Source organism: Mesocricetus auratus, unplaced genomic scaffold, assembly GCF_017639785.1.
Source record: "Mesocricetus auratus isolate SY011 unplaced genomic scaffold, BCM_Maur_2.0 Super-Scaffold_100014, whole genome shotgun sequence".
Classification (NCBI taxonomy): Eukaryota; Metazoa; Chordata; class Mammalia; order Rodentia; family Cricetidae; genus Mesocricetus; species Mesocricetus auratus.
This window is the reverse complement of record NW_024429197.1, coordinates 29,542,039-29,563,210: the sequence shown is the minus strand read 5'-3', so window position 1 is coordinate 29,563,210 and position 21,172 is coordinate 29,542,039. Positions and strand designations below refer to the sequence as shown.

The following is a 21,172-nucleotide window of genomic DNA, read 5'->3' as shown; positions in this document are numbered from 1 at the left end:
AAGCGGAGGAGGCGGAGGCGGCTGTGGCGTTGGCCCGCCTGCTCGTTCTCTCGCTTTCCCCGCCCCCGCCGGGCTTGCCGCTGCTGAAGGGAGCCGGGCGCGCGCTGTCGCAACCTGTCCTCCTTCCAGCCGGCGACGGGAGGACCAGCCCGGCATCGAGACCAGCCTCCCTGTCCCGGCGGCTGCAGCGAGGGCTCCGCGGGGCGCAGGCGGGCGCAGGGCGGCTGAAGGTTACCGAGTGCATGAGTACCTAGCCTCCCGCGCTGCCCCGCCCGCCGGCCCGCCGGCCCTCCCGCCGGCTCGCCCGCCAGCCCCTCGCCACCCGGCGGCGGCCGCATCTGCGACCGCAGGAGGCGCCGTCTCGCTCCCAGGTGCGCGCTTCGTTCCCGGAGCCGCGGAGCTCGGCGGCCGCCATGGCGTCCAACATGGACCGGGAGATGATCCTGGCGGATTTTCAGGTGAAGTGTCTGGCTCTGCTCCCTTCCCACCTCCAACTTGGCGGCATCTGGGTGGCAGCGCGGTGGCCTCTTCCCAGCGTTTGTTTGGAGCACCGCCGTGGTTGTGGTTGTAGTGTGGGCTTTACCCTACGTGGCTCAGGGTGTGTGTACATTGTGAACCGGGGAGAACATGTATTTCATATGCCGTGTTTTGTGTGTGTATGTAGAACGTGGTAAATGAGGTTGAAAGGGAATTTTAGGTTTGGGGATGTTATGATTTGGGGGTTACTAGGTATGTGGGCTCGTTCCTAGTTGTAAGGGGAACGTGTAGAATATGGGGTTAATTATGGGGTGTTTGGGTTGTTCCATGAAGAAATGGATGTGTGTGTGGAGAGTGTGTTGCTATGGGTGTGGTGTGTTGGGTGAAGTGGAGAGTGAAAAGGCAGGATGATGAGGAGGTGATGAGGCTTAGCTGGGCTTTGTGGTCCTTTTCAAAGAGGGTAAGCAGTTGAGACTCCGAAGGCCTTTTTGGAATCTTCGGAGGGTGGAAAACATGGAGGCTGCTATGCAGTGTGTTCTGATGTATCTTTGCAGCGAATTCACACACTAAATAACCCGTCCATATTCGCAGATCCCCCTCCCCTACACACTTGAATTGTTTGGTGTCCTTTCCTCAGGAGTTAATTTAAACTAAAGTTAATTTAAAGTGAACCCTTCCATAGTGACACTGGCATGTAAGTATCTTAGGGAGGCCCTTTGAAAGTAGAGCTATATGTGTTTGGAAAGATTTGAAATTATAAACAATACCATCCAAATGTTTTCTTTGCCTTCTGAGATTTGCTGAAGAAAATATTTTAGTGCCATACACACACCATTTGGCGTTATGTTTGTCAAATATAGGCAAACTTTTTCTTCAACACTGGCATTACTTCACAGTCTCTGTAGGCATTACTTATCTATTCAATGTTCTCATGACCATTTTCCAAGAGTTTGCTCTTTTTTCTTCTCTTGTATCTATCTGGTACACTAGGAATGCTTATATGTACATTTTGACTATACTGCAACCTGGAAATCCAGAAAGAATGGTTTTAAAAAGAAAAGTTGGCCATGGTATTTTGGTGTTTGTAGGCTTTAGAGTAGCCTGAGGTCTTTTATCTCTCTTAGACAGTGTCTCCTGTGGTAGCCCAGGCAGGCATCTAGCTTAGTACAGGCTTCCTACCTCAACTTCCCAAAGGACTGGGATTAAAGCTGATCCACGGTGTCTACTTAGGTGTCGTTTTACTCGGTCTGTGTTTCGATGGGAAAGGCTCTGGACAGCAAGCAACACATAGTGTAATCCACCCTAGCCCTGACATGATAATAACTTTGTTTTAATTTTATAAACTTTTAAAAACCGCTAATAACTTGTATTTCTGTCTTCTGTCAGTCACTATGCTTATTTATTCATTTACTTTTTGAGGCAGAGTTTAAGATATATATAGCTCAGGTGAGACTTGATTGATTGATTCTTCTCTGTTGGAGAATCCCGGGAATGTATCACACCTGGCTCACTGTTAGCTGAAGGATTAGAAATTTAGGGTCCTTGTTCTCAGAGGCAGAGTAATATTTATGAGGCATCAGACTTTGGTTTGGAAATCAAAATAATTATTTTGATCACATTCCTAAATTTTAATAGCATTTCCTTTCCCAGACTTGTTTTTCACTTTTGAAAATTTTTTTTTCAGTAGTTAGGGATTGTACCCAGGGCCTTATACATGCTACTGGTTCTACATTTCTGACCAAAGATTTCTCTTATAAGAATGGTATTGTTGGGGGAATGGGAGAAGGGGAGGGAGGGGCTTTGGGATCTTGATCATCTGTCTCTCGTGCAAAATGTCACACGGGCTCACTCTATTGATGGCATGCTGATTGGGTAAAGTGAGCAGTAGGTAGCAACTGCTTTGACTTTGTTGATAACATATTTGCATTAGAGAATGGGAAATAAGTCCAACCAAAATTCAAGGGCCTCAGTGAAAATTCTAGGAGTCCAAGGTGTGGGATAAGCAGAGATATTCCTTCAAAGGTGAAGTATAAGTTACTGCATCTGGCCTTTCCCATCACCAAGAAAGATATAAAATGTTTGGATTCTGGAGACAGCACACTCTTCACTTGGGTGTGTTTCTCCCCTATATATTAAGGGACTCGGAAAGCAGCTAGCTTTGTGTGGGGCCTGGATCAGGAGAAGACTTTTCGACATGTCCAGGGTGCTGTGGAGGCTGCTCTACCACCTGGACCATATGAACCAGCAGACATGATGGTATTTGAGGTGTCACTGGCAGATAGGTATGCTATTTAGGGCTTTTGGCAGGCCCCTGTAGGTGAGTAAAAAAGGAGACCCTTCGAATGTTAGAACAATGTCCTACCATCACTTGTAGACAATAGTTTTCCCTTTGTGGGACAGCTCTTGGCTTGCTGTTGTGCTTTAGTTGCTGAAGGTTTAACGGTAGCTCACCAAGTTACTATGCATACTGAACTGCCTGTCATGAGTTTTTTTTTTGTTGTTGTTGTTTTTTTTTTTGTTTTTTTTTTTTTCGAGACAGGGTTTCTCTGTGGCTTTGGAGGCTGTCCTGGAACTAGCTCTTATAGACCAGGCTGGTTTCGAACGCACAAAGATCCGCCTGCCTCTGCCTCCCGAATGCTGGGAATAAAGGCGTGCATCACCAACGCCCGGCTATGAGTTGGGTGTTATCTGACCCACCAAGCCATAAAGTAGAAGGTGTGCAGCAGAAATACATTGTCAAATGGAAGTGGCATATACATGATCAGGCCTGAGTAGGTCCTGAAGGCACAAACAAGTTACATGAAGAAGTTGCCCAAATACCTATGGTTTCTGCTGTTACAGTGCTTTCTTTCAAACATGGATCTGTAGCCTCATAGGGTGTGTCCTATGATTGGTTGACTGGGGACGAGAAGATTAAGACCTGTTTATTGATGGTTCTGCATGTTCTGCAGGCACTACCAGCTGCAGCATTAAAACTGCTTCCTGGGACAGCCCTGAAAGACACTGTTCTATTGGGTAGAACTTTAGCAGTACACAGGATTGTACATTTTTCTCTTCTTTCTTTCTTTCTTTCTTTCTTTCTTTCTTTCTTTCTTTCTTTCTTTCTTTCTTTTTGTGTGACAGGGTTTCTCTGTGGCTTTGGAGGCTGTCCTGGAACTAGCTCTTGTAGACCAGACTGGTCTTGAACTCCCAAGTGCTGGGACTAAAGGTGTGCGCCACCGCTGCCCGGCTACATTTTTCTTTAAGGAGAAATGATCAGATATGTGGTTGTTTACTAATTGATGGGTTGTATAACCAGTGGTTTTGCTGAATGGTCAGGGACTTGCAAAGAGCATGATTGGTAAATTATTGAGAAAGACATTTGGGAAAGAAGTTTGTGGCTAGATTCTGGACAATGGATGCAAAGATGCTTGTGTTCCTTGTAAATGCTCATCAACAGGTGACCTCAGCAGGGAAGGAATTCAATAATCAAAGAGATAGGATGACCCATTCTGTGTACAATGAGCCTCTTTTCCTGGCCTTTCTTGTTATTGCCCAATGGTTCCATGAACAAAGAGGCCCATCCTTGAATTATTTTCTCATAAAGTTTGCGCATAAGAAAAATGATCCCCTTTAAAAGAAAATCATTGCTACTGCCTTTAATAAAACCAGTACTTTTCTTTGTATGTTTTAGTAACTTTACAATATAATTATTTGAATGATTCTCAGGTAGTAATATGTGGTTATACCTCTATTGAGTACAGTTGTCAGAGGGTGCACTTAGGTAGATCAGCTGGAGCTGAGCAAGACAGTTAACCTTTCATGGAGATCTGTCTAGACTCCTATCTAGGTTAAAAGTAGACTAGATGAAGTCAGATGGAAGTCTAGACAATTACTTGGTAGCAGTAGTTGAAGACATTTAGTTACAGTGCATGTAGCTTATATTAGGAGTCAGCAAAGTACATCCAGAAGGCAAACTACCACTTGGTTCCAAAGATACAGTCCTATTGATACATACAGTCACTCATTTTTGTTTGTGTCTCTGGTCACTTTTGCCCTCAGTAGAAGGGTGGTGTTGGTTATTTGGTCTACAGAACCTGGAATATTTACTAGGTGCCTTGCAGGAAAGCTTCCTGATCTAGATTAGTGGTGATTTCTGTCCCAAGGGGACATTAAGCAGTGTCTGGAGATGTGCTCCTGGCGTTTAGGATATAGAGGCCAAAGATCTTGTTAAACATCTGTAAAGCATGGGATATTCACTCACAATGAATTATCAGCTCTTAAATGTTGCTAGTGCTAAGAATCGATCTAAATCAATGGATGCCAAACTTTAGTGTGCAGCTAGTAATTTAGAGTGTTTGTAAACCACAGGTTATTCAGTGAATCTGGGTTTGGATCTACAAATGTCTTTTGTATCAGATTCCCAGAACTTAAGAATCACTTGATCAAGGAAGACTTCTGAAATTCCCACCCATGCTTTTTATTCTTTGATTTTATGGTCCATTTCTATTAGGAAAAAGGTGTAATTCTGTGGAGACTTGGTGCTGCTTCACCATTCCATGTGTTGGACTCCTATTTCCTTTTGGAACATTTCTGTTTACCTGTTCTTTAAGAACCTATGTATGTCAGGAGGTGGTGGCGCACACCTTTAATCCCAGTACTCAGGAGGCAGAGGCAGGCGGATGTCTGTGAGTTTGAGACCAGCCTGGTCTACAAGAGCTAGTTCCAGTATAGCCTCCAAAGCCACACAGAAACCCTGCCTCGAGACCCCCTCCCCCCCAAAAAAAAGAACCTATGTATATAACATTCATAGCCTGTATACCTAGTGAGAACTAGTAATTCTGTATCTTGCTCATGATTCTCTCTCTTAGTCTTTTTAAATGGTTAATGGTAAGTTTACATAATTTTATTCCATACTGTCAGTTCTTTGGGGGATCAACTGCTTAATTCCTAACTGTTACTACAGAAACTAGTAAGAGATTTAGTGAACATTTATTAGACTAATACTGCTATGAAAAATAGGGTAGAACTTAAATTTTGTGTGTGCGCGTGTGCGCCTGTGCGTGCTATACACATGTAGGAGTGTGGGCATGTGTGCCTATGGAGACTGCAGGATAACTCAAATGTTGTCCCTCAGGTGCTGTCTACCCTTTTACTTATTTACTTTTGGCTTGGAATTGGTCAAGTTGTTGGGCTGGTTGGCCAGTGAGCCCCAAGAACCTACCTGTCTTTTCTCCAGTGTGTATGGCATCATGCCTGTTCCCCCCCACCCCCATGGGATCTGGGGATTGAATTCAGATTTTTAAAATTTTTTTTTCGTTTTGGTTTTTCAAGATAGGGTTTCTTTGTGGCTTTGGAGGCTGTCTTGGAACTGGTCTCGATGCCTCCCTAGTGCTGGGACTAAAGGTGTGTGCCACCAGCGCCAGTCTTTGAAGTCAGATTATTGCCTCATTTAGATTTACCAATTTTATTTTGTATGTATATGTGTCTTACCTGTATAGATGTATGTGCACCATGTGTGGAGGCCAGAAAGGGCAAGGGATCTTCCTGTAACTGGAGTTACAGTAAGGTTATGAGCCACCATGTAGGTAGTGGGAATTGAACTGGGTTCTTTGCATGAGCAACAAGTACTCTAAACCGCTGAGCCAGCTCTAAAACTGAAGCCCCATAATTTGGTATATTTCAAGGATCAACTATTCGTTGACATTTCAAATAATAAAAATTTAAAAGGTAAAATTTGACCATAATTGAATATTAAATTGAAGGTTGTAACTTCACAGTGACTCATACATAGAAGTACAAAAAATGACTCACTTTTGGTTTAGCTTAATTTTCTTCCCATTTTTTAAATCAATCAATCATTCAATCAGTCCGTCTATCTATCTGTCTGTCTGTCTATCTATGTATCTATCATCTATTTTTGAGTGAGTGTGTATGTGCCTACACATGCAATAGCTGTGTATATGGAGGTCAGAGGACAACCTAAGGAGTCTGTTCTCTCCTTCTACTATGTAGGTCCTGGGGATTGGACTTAGTTGTTGGGTTGGTGGTGGAGCTGTTTACCCTGTTGAGTCATCTTGTTGGCTCTGGCTTAGCATTTTTAGAGGGGCTCAGTAATAGGCTATGGCAAAATATCAGGCTTGAGTCTGATAACTTTGTAAAACTTGAATTACTGAATTGCTGTGTCAGTTGCTCTTCTTGATTATAGTATCCTTACATAATTTTTTGTTTGGTGCTGTGCTTTGAGCCCATTGTCTTGTGCATGCCTGGCAAGACTACTGCTGAGTTACATCCCTGGCACTAAGACTTTATAAGAAAATTATTTATTTTGTGTGTGTATGTGTGTGCATGTATGTGTGTGCACAGTACATTCACTAAGGCTTTTATGTATGACAGCATGTATGTGGAGGTCAGAGGATGCCTGTAGGGAGTTGGTTCTCTCCTTCCATTCCGATGAGGCAAGGTCTTTTTGTTTTTGTTTTTGTTTTTTGTTTTTTTTTTTTGCATTCAGTAAACTTTAGGTTAGCCGGCCCATGATTTTCTAGCTGATTCTCCTGTCTCCACCTCACATTTTGTCACAAGAGTATTGGGGTCAGGTATGTATACCACCAGATCAGGCGTTTTTCACTTGGGCTCAGGGAATTGAACACAGGTCTGAGACATCTCCTGAGCCTCCCTCAAACTTTTTAAAGGTAAAAACATTTTCTTTCTCCTTTTTTGGTTCTTTTTGTTATTGTTGTATGTATATATTCATGTGAGTGCATACACTTGTATATTTTTTGTGAATGCTGGAACATACATGTCATGGCTCATGTGTGGAGGCTAGGGGACAGCATTTTTGCCTTTCACCTTGTTGGGAAAGAGTCACTTGTTTTACAGTTTCATATACTAGGCCAACTGGCCCTTGAGCTTCTGCCTCCACCCTCAGTCATGCCATGGGTGTGCTGGGATTACAGGCATATGCTTTGATGTCCAGCTGTACGTGGGTTCTGGGGCTCCTAACTCAGATCCTCAAACTTGCAAGCATTTTTAACTACTGAATCATTTCCACAGCGCTAAGGTGGAAATTTTGATTTTTAAATCACAATTGTTCATCATGTTAAATATTAGTCATTGACATTAAAGTGATGTTGGCAGATAATTTCAAGAAGTAGTCTGGCTGAATTAACAGAGTAATTGCACCTGCCTTCATATTTATTTGAGGCTATAGGGGAATTATTGAGCTAGAAAGAATGAGTGTAAATTGTGGTAAGAAGGAAGGGTTTTAGGTTATATGTACCCAAATGGCTTTAGAGTTGGGTTTCATTCAATTTTAACCCCCTTTTTTATTTTTATTTTTTACCATTCTCTGAATTATTTAGTACTCGAATCATTGTTCAGAACTGTAAGAGGAAAGTTTAAATTTTTTCCCTGTTTTGAGATTGTAATATAATTACATCACTTTTTCTTTCCGTTCTCCAAGCCATCTCATATATCCCTCTTTGCTCATTTTTAAAATCATGGCCTCTTTTTTTCATTAATTGCGGTTTTGTGCATATATGTTTATACATATATATTTCTAAATAAAACCTACACAGTCTGTATAATGTTACTGATATTTATGTTTTCAAGACTGACCATTTGGTATTGGGTAACCAACTGCTGAGCTCTTTCCTGGAGAAGACTATTTTGCCCATTCTCAGCAAAATTGTTCTTATGTAGGGTTGAGGTCTCGTGGGCTTTCCTGTCTCTACTTTGATGATGTCTGTTGGTATTATTCTTGTTTGACATGGTGGGATGGTTATGTTGATGAGACTTTATGGGCATAGTTTCTGACATTAATAATGAGACATGAGCTCATAGCAAAGATCCTTTGGCTCTTACAATATTTTAGTCTCCTCTCTGCAGTGTTCCCTGAGCCTCAGGTATGAGAGTGTTTTTATAGATATATCCATCAGGACTGGGCTCCATCAGTTACATAGAGAAATATAAAAGGGTATAATAGGGCAAATGTTTAAATTGTTATGGATTATGCTGGTTTAATAAAGTGGTGGTTGTAGGTTCTCCTCCATGATCCATGACTTCATTGACACTGAGTTGTTGACTAGGTTTCCAGTTCTACTCATGGTTTCCCTCTTGTTGAGCTGGTTGTAAATCCTATTAGAGAACTGTTGGTTACAGCCAAGGTATATATGGTAATTTTAAGGTAAATTGCCCCCAAAGGGAATGGCAACATTAGGAGGTTGTGGCCTTATTAGAGTAGGTGTGGTCTTGTCAGAGGAAGTATGTCTCTATGGAGGCAGGCTTTGAGGGCTCGTATATGCTCAAGATATGTCCCAGTGTCTCAGTTCACTTCCTGTTGCCTGCAAGTTATAGGACTCTCAGCTCTAGCACCATGTTTGCCTGCATGATTGCCTTGCTTCCTGCCACAGCAATAACAGACTAAACCTCTGAACTGTAAGTGAGTAACCACAATTGCATGTTTTCCTTTATAGGAGTTGACATGGTCATGCTGTCTCTTCACAGCAATAAAAACCCTAACTAAGATAGCATGTGTGCAACTTTAGCATTATTGTGCTATGCTGGCCATTTTTATGGTTCATAGGCATCATAGCTGGGTAGGGCTGTTAGTTGCTTCTCTCCTTTAGAAAATTGTATTGAGCCTTATGATACCATGAAAGCTAACCCTCAGGAAGGAGGCATTCAGGTCAGTTCCTGCCCAGGTAACTCTGGGCCCTGTTTCTTAAGGACACAGTGTCTTTAGCAATAGGGACTTATCTTCCACTTCTGGGTGTGTGTGTGGGGGGGGGAACCAAGGGCAAAAGCAGTGGCCAGTGTGTTTTCGGAGTTCCTGACCAAACAACTCAAAAGAGGGCATTGGTGTTTCTGTCAGGTGGCCTTTGATTCTTAGAGGGAGCATTGTCAACCATACTGAGAAAAGTTCATTTAAACAATAAGTTTATACACAGGATTAGGTGTATTTTAGGTTTTTTTTTGATAGTTAATAGCATGACTCCTTATGACTTTTTTCAAACTCTTTATTGTTGTTTTACCCTCCTTCCTCTTGTGTTTAACTCTTTTCCTTTCTAAAGAGCCCCTCTTACCATTTCCCAGTCAGATTACTTGTACCCTGCGATTCTCCTTTCTATTGCTCCCCAACCCTTCTACCCTGGCAGTGGTCCCTTTTAAGAGAGGAAAGATTTTTTTATTTTTATTTATTTATTTTTACATATTTTTGTTCTTTGTTGCTAACCAAGTTTTTCCCCATTGAAAAGCAGTGATTGAATTTGATTTTATTTCTTTTTATGTGTGTGCACATATGTATGTAGAAGTCCATGTGTGCCCATGCACACATATGTGGAGGTCAGAAAAGGACATCAGGTATCTTTTTCTGTCTTCTTCATTTTGGGCCTTGAAATAGAATCTCGTATTGAATCTAAAACTTATTGTTTCAGCTAGGATAGTAGTCAGCAAGCCCCAGCACTCCTGTCTCCATTCATTCCACTTATCTCTTCAGTACTGTGGTTTAGGTGCATTTGGCCATGCCCATGTAAGTATGTATGTATGTATGTATGTATGTATATATATATGTGTATGTGAATGTATATGTATATATGTATACTCATATATGGTATATATATATATTTCATGACAAAATTTATTTTTTAACATGAATTCTGGGATCTGAACTTAGGATCTCATGGCTATACGGTTATATAGCAAGTACTCTTACATTGAAGTGTACCCCCCAGCCTCTTGAAATTGATTTTTAAAGTCAATTTTAGGTGTAACCTTTGACTTTTAAAGTGAGGTGAAGATAAAATTAAACAATCTTTGAAGTTATTAGTAGAGAATTATAACATTACCTTATAGCTTTAGACTACTTTGAATGTACCTGATACTATACGAGGCTCTTAATATGTAATCTTTATAACAACTCTTCACTGGAATTCTGTGGTACAGTTCTCCATGTTATCTCAGCAGAGGAATTGATTGCCTTTGCTTCTCTTTTCAAAGATCTTGACATAGTGAAAAGCCTTAGAAAACAGAGACCATGGCTCCCACTAGAGTGAAACCCACATGTGTCTTTTCTACTGTAAAATACGTGGATTCTCTTAGTTCTGAATTCTTTTCTGCCTGGATAGATGGTCTACTTTATGTGGGAAGTGGTATACAAGAAAATGCTGATTCTCTGACTACTGATGTTGCTGCCGTTTGTTGTTTTGATGTAGGAGTCAATGTTTTCTTCCAGTACCATGAAATTGGGCCCTAAGAATTTACCATGTGAGTAGGAGAAGTATTAGATCTTACAGTCTTAAAGTTGTAACATCAAAAATTGAACTTTTCACAGACAGATGACTTACTAAAAGAACAAAGATGAGGACATTATAGGATACATATAGTGTGTTTGGTTAACAAAATTTGGGGAAGCCCATGGGAGTTAGTAGAAACATGTTTGACCAAATTATTAGGCTATTATCTAATTTGTTTTGTTTTAATGAGGATTTTTAGAGCTGTAGGAAGTAGGTTTAAAAGCAGCTTTGGTTGTTGCTAACACTTTTGAGTAGGTGAAAAAATTTTTTTGAACTCAGGTTTATTCTAGAGTAACAGCTAGTATAAAGTTGTGTTTTGAAGCCAGGTGTTGGTGGCACATGCCTTTAATACCATCACTCGGGAGGCAGAGGCAAGTGGATCTCTGTGAGTTCGAGGCCAGCCTGGTCTACAGAGCTAGTTCCAGGACAGCCTCTGAAACAATACAGAGAAACCCTGTCTCGAACCCCCCCCCCCCCCCAAAAAAAAGTTGTGTTTTGACCAGGCAAAAATGTTCTGTGTCTTTCACCCCATAGTTCTAGATGTGTATGTACTTCCACTTGACTGTGGGCAGAAAACAAATTTGGTAGAACTTTGGTTTGCCTGAGAGATGGCATATAAAATGCTTTTTAAAAATTATTTATTTATTATGCATACAGTTTTTTATCTGTGTACATGCTTGTATTCCAGGAGAAGGCATCAGACCTCATTATAGATGGTTGTGAGCCACCATGTGGTTGCTGGGAATTGAACTCAGGACCTCTGGAAGAACATGTAGTGCTCTTAACCTCTGGGCCATCTAATCTCTTCAGCCCCCGTTTTTTTTTTTAATTTTTTTAAAAGTTTTTGAGTATAAAATGTTTTATGTTTCAGTCCTTCCTTTGGAGGAAATCGTTGACACTGTGGCATGACGTTATGATCTATAGATGTGCTGGGCCATATTCATAGCTATTCTGGCATGCATGTGTCCTGTGGGCTGTAGGTCATACTTGCCTGGCTTAAAGCAAAGCCAGTGGTTCAGTGGGGTCTTCAGTTCACAAAGTCTGACCTTAAACCTGGAGGACTGGAAATTTACTGTACTTGCTTAGCTTCTGGATGTAGACCACTATATGTAGACCAGTAATAGAGGTAGTTGCTCTTTGATTGGGTAAGACTCAAGGCTGTACTATATTTGCCTTGAAGAAATTGTTCTATTTCTACTGACCCTTATCTACTGCTAATGATCTAACTACTCCCTGGCTACTTGGAAAGCTAGAGACTGGCAGATTAAAGGAGGTAGAGGCAGGAGGACCAGAAGTTCAAGGCTAGCCTCAGCTACAGAGTGACTTAGAAGCCATCCTGGGCTATGAGACTTGCAAAACAAAACATAGCAGAGCAAAGCAAAGCTAAATAAAACAAAACTATTCGTATGGATGGCTGTGTTAGATTTATAGGTGTGTCACCATACCTGCCTTTCATTCCCCTTTCCTTTCTGTTTCTTTTTCCTGTGATGGAGTTTTAATATTTTGCTCAGGCTAATCTCATATTTCTAGGTTCAAGTGATCCTCCTTCCTCAGTCTACCAGCAGTATGTTTGAATCGATGATGGCTTTCATACTAGGCAGAGTCCCAAAATGGTGAATGGTATCCTCAGACAAGTGACAATACTTGTATTGCTTTGTGTGTTTTCTTATCTTTCTCCTACAAATGCTACAGCCTGATTATCCTCTTAATCCCTCTTGATGGAGATTAAATTCCAGTACGAATTTTGGAGAGAACAAACACTATTCAAACAATTGCTGCATACTTTGCTCATCTTAAATATGTCATTTAAACTGTCCTAATTCAGTGAACTTTATTTCATCAGTTTTCATCCTTCTTCTTAAGTCATCTCTCTAGAAAAGTGCTCTATTAGTTCTTTTTGTTCTTATTCCATATTTGCTTTGATTTCTGCAGGTTTCTTTTCCAGTGACTCCTTTCTTCCTGAACTTTTTCCAGTTTATCAACTACAGTCTTCTCCAGCTTAAAATTTTTTTTTTTTGGTTTTTCGAGACAAGGTTTTCTCTGTATTGTTTTGGAGGCTGTCCTGAAACTGGACAGTTTCCCTCTCCCTCCCATTCTCTCATCACCACTTCTAGTCCCCCATTGACTCTCCAGGGAGGGTGAGGCCTTCTGTGGGGGATCATCAAGGTCTGTCATATCATTTGGGGCAGGGCCTAGGCCACCCCCTCCCCCCTGAGTCAGGGAAATGCAAATCAAAACAACTCTGAGATACCATCTTACACCTGTCAGAATGGCTAAAATCGAAAATACCAAACAGTTTATGCTGGAGAGGATGTGGAGAAAGGGGAACATTCCACCATTGCTGGTTGCAGTGCAAACTCATAAAGCCACTTTGGAAATCAGTATGGCAGTTTCTCAGAAAAATGGGAATCAGTCTACCTCAAGGTCCAGCAATTCTACTCTTAGGCATATGCACTAAACATGCACATTCACACAGCAAGGACGTCTGTTCCACTTTGTTCATAGCAGCATTGTTTGTAATAGTCTGGAAGCAACCTAGATGCCCCTCAACCGAAGAGTGGATAGAGAAAATGTGGTACATTTACACAATGGAGTACTACTCATGGGGAAAAAAACAATGAAATCTTGACATTCACAGGCAAATGGATGGAACTAGAAGAAACCATCCTGGGCCAGGTAACCCAGTCACAGAAAGACAAACACGGTATGTACTCACCCATATATCAAAGAATTACCAGTCTACAGTCCACACCTCTGGGGAAGCTAAGAAACAAGGAGGATCCTAAGAGAGACATACATGGTCCCCTGGAGAAGGGGAAAGGGACAAGTGCTCCTGAATAAATGGGGAGCATGGAAGTGAGGGAAGGGGGAGGGGCAGGGTAGTAGGAGAAAGAGGAGGCGAACAGAGGAGAGGGAGGAGTACATGAGGGAAGATTGAGTCAGGGGATGAATAGAGGAGAGCAAGAAAAGAGATACCTTAACAGAGGGAACCATTATAGGTTTAAAGAAAAATCTGACACAAGGGAAATACCCAGAGATCTACTAGGATGACTCCAACTAAGAATCTAAGCAATAGTGGAGAGACTACTTTAAATGCCCTTTCCCTATAATGAGATTGATGACTACCTTATATGCCATCCTAGAGCCTTCATCCAGTAGCTGATGGAAGCAGAAGAGACCCAGAGCTAAGCACTGAGCCGAACTCCTGGAATGCAGTTGTAGAGAGGGAGGAGTGATGAGTAAAGGGGTCAAGATCATGCTAGGAAAACCCACAGAAACAACTGATCTGAGCAAGTGGGAACTCATAGACCTCAGCCTGACAGCTGGGGAACCAACAAAGAACTAAACCAGGCCACTTGAACATGGGTGACACTTAGGAGGCTTGGGCTGTCTATGGGGCCTCTTGTGGTGGAACCAGTATTTATCCCTAGCGCATGAATGGACTTTGGGAGCCCATTCCCCCATGGAGGGATACACTCTCATCTAGTTTAAAATATTATCCACTGGTCTTGTGTTCTGTTCTTGATAATTCCACATTTTTGTCCTTTTCTCATGATAGTGCTAATGTACCTTAAGTATTTGTCTTGTCCATTTCACCTTCACCTCATCCATTTCATATATATATATATATATATATATATATATATATATTTTTTTTTTTTTTTTTTTTTGGTTTTTATGAGACAGGGTTTCTCTGTATTGTTTTGGAGGCTGTCGGTCCAGCCCGGCCTCGAACTCACAGAGATCCGCCTGCCTCTGCCTCCGGAGTGCTGGGATTAAAGGCGTGCGCCACCACTGCCCGGCTCATTTCATATGTTTTTTAGGTAATCCCTTTTTTCTTTGTTTTTTTACTTTTAATTTTTTGGTTGTTTTTGAGACAAGGTTTCTCTGTGTATTCCTGACTGTCTTGGAACTCCCTCTGTAGACCAGGCTGGCTTCAAACTCAGATCCTCCTGCCTCTGTCTCCCCTGTGCTGGGATTAAAGGCATTTACCACCACCACCCAGTTTTCTTTGTTTTTAATTAGCAAGTTTATGTATGTTTCTGGTTTCTAAACAAGGAGAGCCTCACTTTTCACCTCTTACCCCTTGGTGTTTGATTTTTGAGATGGTATCCAAGCTCAGATGAAAGCCTAGGTTGGTATGGAACTCTTTATAACCCAGACCATCCTGAAACTCATATTCTTTTTCTAGATGTGCACTACCCCATCTGGCTCCTGTCTCATCCTTTAACCTCATATTCAATTGCCTATATAAAATGAAAGTCATATTGGTGGTTCTTGTGTGATTTGGCCTTTTATAGCTATACATTCCCTGTAGTATATACTGTATGTATGTACTTTAGTAATATTTTGTTGCTTATAATTTTGTTGAACTTGCATCACTTCAAAACTTGTAGGCAATTTTTTTTGTCCCACCTGAGAGCTCCCAAATTAAACATGGACACTTATCATTTATTATGAAAGCTCAACCTATAGCTTAGACTTGTTTCTAACTATTTTAGCTTAAATGAACCCATGTCTATTAATTTACTTTCTGCCTGTGGCTTTATTACCTGTACTCCGTACAGCCCATGTTGCTTTTCTGCTTTCTCTGTGTCTTTCTGGCCTTTTTTGGTGTTTCTGTCCTTTATTTTCCCAGCATCCTCTCCTCCCTAAAAAAATCTTGCCTAGTTATTGGTTATTCAGCTTATTATTAACTAATCTAAGTGACAAATCTTCACAGTGTACAAAAAGATTGTTCCACAACAAAACTTTTGTATTTGCCAGGCTTCCATTGTCTGCCTGTCAGTCTTTGCAGATTTCTACATAGACATTGTCCCCTGCAAAGTCTTCTAATGTGTACTTGCTTCTTACTCTTTTTTTCTTATTTGTATACAGACATCCTTTATTGTAACTATCACATTACCTGGTAAATACTGGTTTGTCTTTCTTACAAATCTTTTGAGTTACATATAGTGCAGAACTAGATCCATACTCGTTTTGGCGTATTCCTGGTGCCTAACAGGCTGGCTTTCTTTCTTTCTTTCTTTCTTTCTTTCTTTCTTTCTTTCTTTCTTTCTTTCTTTCTTTCTTTCTTTCTTTCTTTCTCTCTCTCTCTCTCCCTCCCTCCCTCCCTCCCTCCCTCCCTCCCTCCCTCCCTCCCTCCCTCCCTCCCTCCTTCCTTTCTTTCTTCCTTTCTTTCTTTCTTTCTTTCTTTCTTTCTTTCTTTCTTTCTTTCTTTCTTTCTTCTTTAATCCCAGAGTACATTGTTACTGAATATTCACTTAACTCTAGTTAAATAAGCTTGATTTAAGAACCAGTTAATTACTTGAAAGAAATGAGTGATTTTTTTTTTTGGGGTCTTGATTTTTTTCATTAGTGTGTATCAATTTTTTTTTTTTTTGAGACAGGGTTTCTCTGTAGGATTGGAGACTGTCCTGGAACTCTCTTTGAAATGTTTGTATCAATTTTAAGATGGGTTTGGTGGCATATGCCTACCATTAGGAGGCTGAAGCAGGAGAATTGTGAGTACAAAGGCCAGCCTTGGCTACATAGTAAGTTTGAAGCCAGTTTGTGTTATGTCAGACTCTTACCTCAATAAAAGCAAAAGGCTGTGCTGGGTATATAGTTTAGTTGATAGAATGGTTGGCTAGGTTCAAGACCCAGTTCAATCCCAGTACCGTAGAACATCAGGTTGTGTGATAGCACATACCTGTAGACCCAGCACTTGGAGGTGGAAGTAGGAGAATCAGACGTTTAAGGTCATTCTCAGCTACATAGCTGTTAGCCTGGGCTATTTGAGATTATGTCCCAAGAAAACCAAAAATGATTGTCAACTTGATGTGATTTAGAGTTAACTAGGAGACAAGTCTCTTAGCACATCTAGGTAAAAATGATCTAAATTTAGTTAACCTCTGGGCATGCCTGTGAGGTTTTATCTCAGTTAAGTTAGATGAGGTGGGAAAACTCACCTTAATTGTGGGTTGGTACTATTCTGTGGTAACAGGCTTGTTTATACTCTAACAAACTGAGCTTGCCTGAAGATCAGAGGGTGGAGCTAGCCACTAGCTAACCATAGAGGTCTGGAGGTCTGTACAGACCAGCAGGAAGTGAGATAGCTGGACAGAGAGAGGAATATAGGCGGGAGGAGACAGCAACTTGGTCTCTTTTCAGTCTGAGGATTCTTGGAGAGAGGATCACCCATTTGATCTGAGGTAGAGACCTGTTAGAACTTGTGCTCTATCTGGTGCCCAACTTTTGGGTTATGAAATCACAAAAAAACCATTTGACTGTGACTTTTCAGCCACCTGCATAGGCTGGGAGCTACACATGACTGAGTTACCACCTCTGACTAGGTTTTCCTTTTTCTCTGCTGGTGTGCTTTCCCTGGACCCCTTTCTTGGGCTGCCAAACTAGGTAGCTGTCTTGAAATCTGGTCAGGCTTTCATTGTTCTTTGCAGCAGCCATCAGCCTCATGTCTTCAAAGTCATCATTGGTGAGAAAATTTGGAATTCTTAAAGGGAGGAATTAGTTAAAAGAGTGATTATGAACCCACATCAAGAAATGGGAAACAGTAACTATTAAAATGGTTTCTGTATGATTACACAATGAATGGTTTAAAAATGGACCAATTAAATGACGGGGAAATCAGCTTAACTGGGATTGACATGCTGTTAATTATCATTTTGATAATCTTTGGTTTATCTCTTAAAAAGTTGTTTGGTATGAGTGCCAAGGTACAGGCCTTAGAAAAACTTAAAAAAACAGATCTTAGAGATATTCCAACCCAGATAGGAATTTAAAGGAGAACCAATTTCAGTGTTATATTATCAGGTTAGAGAGGAACAGCCTAAAGTTTTCAAATAACCAACCTAATATATCCAGTAACCTTACATGAATTGTCAAATGATAGAGCTCTGCAAGAGTTAAATTGACTCCTGTGGAAATGTTAGATTTAAGGAGATTCAAGGAATCCATAGTCTCATATGGCATGCATTAGCCTTTTGTGAAGCAGATGTTAAACTAGTGGTCAGCTTGTAGTAGAATTATCCCTAGGGATTGGAGAGATTTGGTTAAAGATGTTTTAGAGTATGGTCCTTAATTACAATGGAAGACCTGCTGGAAAGATGAGGGTAAGACAATTGAATAACAAAGTAGGGCTAGAGGTATGGAAATTTCCCAAGACCAACTTCTTGGAGAGAGAGACTATGCTGATATTCAAAGGCAATCTCTACATGATGATCACATCCTCCATTTATGCTTCACAGCAGCTTTAAATGCTTGGCCAGAATTGGAAAAGCAGGAAAGAAGATAGTCATTTACTAAACTCGTATAGGGACTGAAAGAAACCAGTAAATAAAATGATATCAAATTCAGAAGCTAGACAACAATAGTTGAATCTCTGACTTTTGAAAATGCTAAACAAAAGGATAATTAGTCCATTAGGGGTAAGTTTAGTACCCATGGAGGAATGGATCCAAGAAACAGTAAATATTGACTCTCATGACTATGATGATGCATGGATAGGGGAGGTGATTTCCAGAGGTTTGAAGAAATATTGAAATGTCAAATGTTTCAATTGTTGCAATCAAGGTCACTTTTAAAGGGATTGTAGCCAAGGTATTCCTAGAAATAATGTTTTTTTCTAAGCATAATTCAAACATAATGCCTCTCTCTTCTGGATTATGCAGGTGTGGTAAAGGAAGGCATTGGACAAATGAATGTAGGTCAACAAGGGGCAGTCAAGGTAATCCGTTACTACGGAGAAACATATTGAGGGGCATCTCACAGGCCCCTATGCCAAATTCAGTTCAATTATTTCCTGTCATAATGGAGGAAACTTCCCAGAGCAATTATAGAACCTAGTGTGTATTGTCAGAAAACATATTGCTCTGGATAATAGAAAAGCTGTACAAGAGAGAACAAAATTTCAGTAGAAACTATAGAGCAAATATTTTTGGCAAACTTCTATAAATGAACAAAGACCAACATTAAAAATATGAATAAATGATGTCATTGAAGGCCATGTAGACACAGGTGCAGGTGTCAGAGTAATTATATCAGAATGTTGGCATCCAAATTGGCCTCGTCAGGCTGTAAATATTCAGCTTTTAGGGACTGGAACTTTATCTCAGGTAAAACGGAGCATGAGATGGGTTGAATGTATAGGGCCAGAAAGACAGACAGGAATATTAAAGCCATATGTTGATAACATAGCAATGAACTTATGGGGACGTGATTTGTTTTAGCAATGGAATACTCAGGTTAACATTCCTCCAATTTCAGAAAAAAGCCCATAAAATTAACCTATGTTTCTAGGAAATATGTTGGAAGGTATTATAAAGAACAGTCACTGGCCAATCAGGTTGAACAAGAACAGGGCACAACAGCTGCTGATCTTTCAAAGGCACCAATAGCCCTACCTTTAAAATGGTTGACAGACCAACCTATATGGGTTAAGCAGTGACCTTCAACAACAGAGAAACTTCAGGCCTTAGAACAGCTGGTACAGGAACAGCTAAATGCTCAACATACTGACAAATCAACCAACCCTTGGAATTCTCCTGTATTTGTTATTAAGAAGAAATCTGGAAAATGGAGAATGGTAATATATCTAAGAACTGCTAATAAGGTGATTCAACCAATGGACTCTCTACAGTCTGGAATTCTTTTGCTTTCACTGTTACCTAAAGGATGGTCTCTTACCATTATTGACTTAAAAGTTTTTTTTTTTTAAAACTATACCTCTATAAGAAAAAGACAGAAAAATTTTCCTTCCTGGTGCCTACTTACAACAATTCTCAGCCTGTTAAGAGATTTCAATGGAAGATTCTCCCACAAGGAGTGTTAAGTAGCCCCACTCTGTGTCAATATTTTATAAGTCAGCCATTGGAAATAATATGTAAGAAATTTCCTCAGTCTGTAATTTACCATTATAAGGCTGATATTTTACTAGCTGACTCAAATGTAGATACTTTAGAAAGAATGTTTGAAAAAGAAAATTTTGCCTTGGTGGGGATTTGCAGATTGCTCCTGAAAAAATACAGAGGAGATTGTATTAATTATATAGGCTATAAAAATAGGTCTACAGAAAATTAGACCCCAAAAGGTGCAAATGAGGAGAGATTGATTGCTGACTCTTAGTGACTTTCAAAGGAGACATTTCCTATCTAAAGCCCACTGTCTGAACAGAAAAAAAAAATGAACTGAGTAATTAGTTCAAAACCTTAGGTGGTGACAAGGACTTAATAGTCCAAGAGAATTTTCAGCTGAAGCTGAGACAGAATTAGCTTTGGTGGAAAAGAAATTACAGGATGCACATGTGGATCCAAAGCTTGATTGCATTTGGTTATTTTACCCTCTAAGCATTCTCCTACAGAAATGTTAATGCAGAGGGAAGATATTATCTTAGAATTGATCTTTTTACCATATGAACAGTAAAAAATTAAAAACTTATGTGGAAAAAGATCTCCAAGTTGATTCTAAAAGGAATAGACCCCGAAGGAATTGTAGTACTTTTTACTAATGATGAAATTGACACAAATTATGGGCAGAAAGTGAACCTTGGCAAAGAGCTTGCAGTAATCTTTTGGAATAGATTAACAATAAATATCCCCAAAGCAAGAGAATTCAGTTTATAAATAGAAGTAACTGGATATGGGGAACACCAATATCTGGAGCCTCTTCATTCTAACTGATGCAAATAAATCAGGAAAGACAGGTCACAAATCAGAAAGTTTAATTAAAGTGGGTCAAAGCCATTATGTATGATTCTATTGAAAAGTCAGAATTATATTGCTATTTTCATGGTATTAATGGATTTTTACAGAACCTCTGAACATAGTTACTGACTCACAATATATAGAAATAGTTTATTTTGCATATTGAAACAACTGAATTTATACCAGGTAATGCAGAATTGACTTTATTATTTATTCAGTTACAAGACATAATCAGGAATAGGAATCATTATATATATAAAATTATATATATCAATCACATCACACATCCAATTCTGTACCGGTCTGCCAGGCCCTCTAGCATAATGGTAACGATGAAAGTGATCAACTATTGGTACGAAATGTGCTAAAGGCCCCAGAATTTTATAAAAAGCATCATGTCAATAGCAAAGGTTAGAAAAAAGGTTTTTCCAACACTTAGCAACAAGCCAAGGAAATGATAAGGAAATGTCCTATTTGTTCTTTATACAATCAAACCCCACTACCTGCAAAAAAAAAAAATAACCCAAAGGGTACTCAAAGGAATGAAATCTGGCAGATGTATGTGCTTCATTTTGTAAAATTTGGAAAATTAAAATATGTACACGACACCATTGATGCCTATTCGGGATTTCTCTGTGCAACTGCTTTGAGTTCTAAAAAGACTGCTTTTGTAATCATACATTTATAACAAGTTTTGGACATCCTGGGTATATTTGTACAAAT

The 21,172-nt window shown here is 40.1% G+C and overlaps 1 protein-coding gene across 2 annotated transcripts in view; it reads left to right on the top strand.

Moving 5' to 3' along the window:
- Positions 1 to 330: 330 nt before the first annotated feature.
- The window catches only part of Faf1 (Fas associated factor 1), a 304,225-nt gene continuing 283,383 nt past the window's right edge, over positions 331 to 21,172 (top strand). For both annotated transcript variants that reach the window (XM_040756971.1, XM_040756970.1), the window contains exon 1: positions 331 to 458. In XM_040756971.1, the coding sequence (XP_040612905.1) occupies positions 414 to 458 (45 nt within the window). In that variant the 5' untranslated portion in view covers positions 331 to 413. The remainder of the gene's footprint in view (positions 459 to 21,172) is intronic.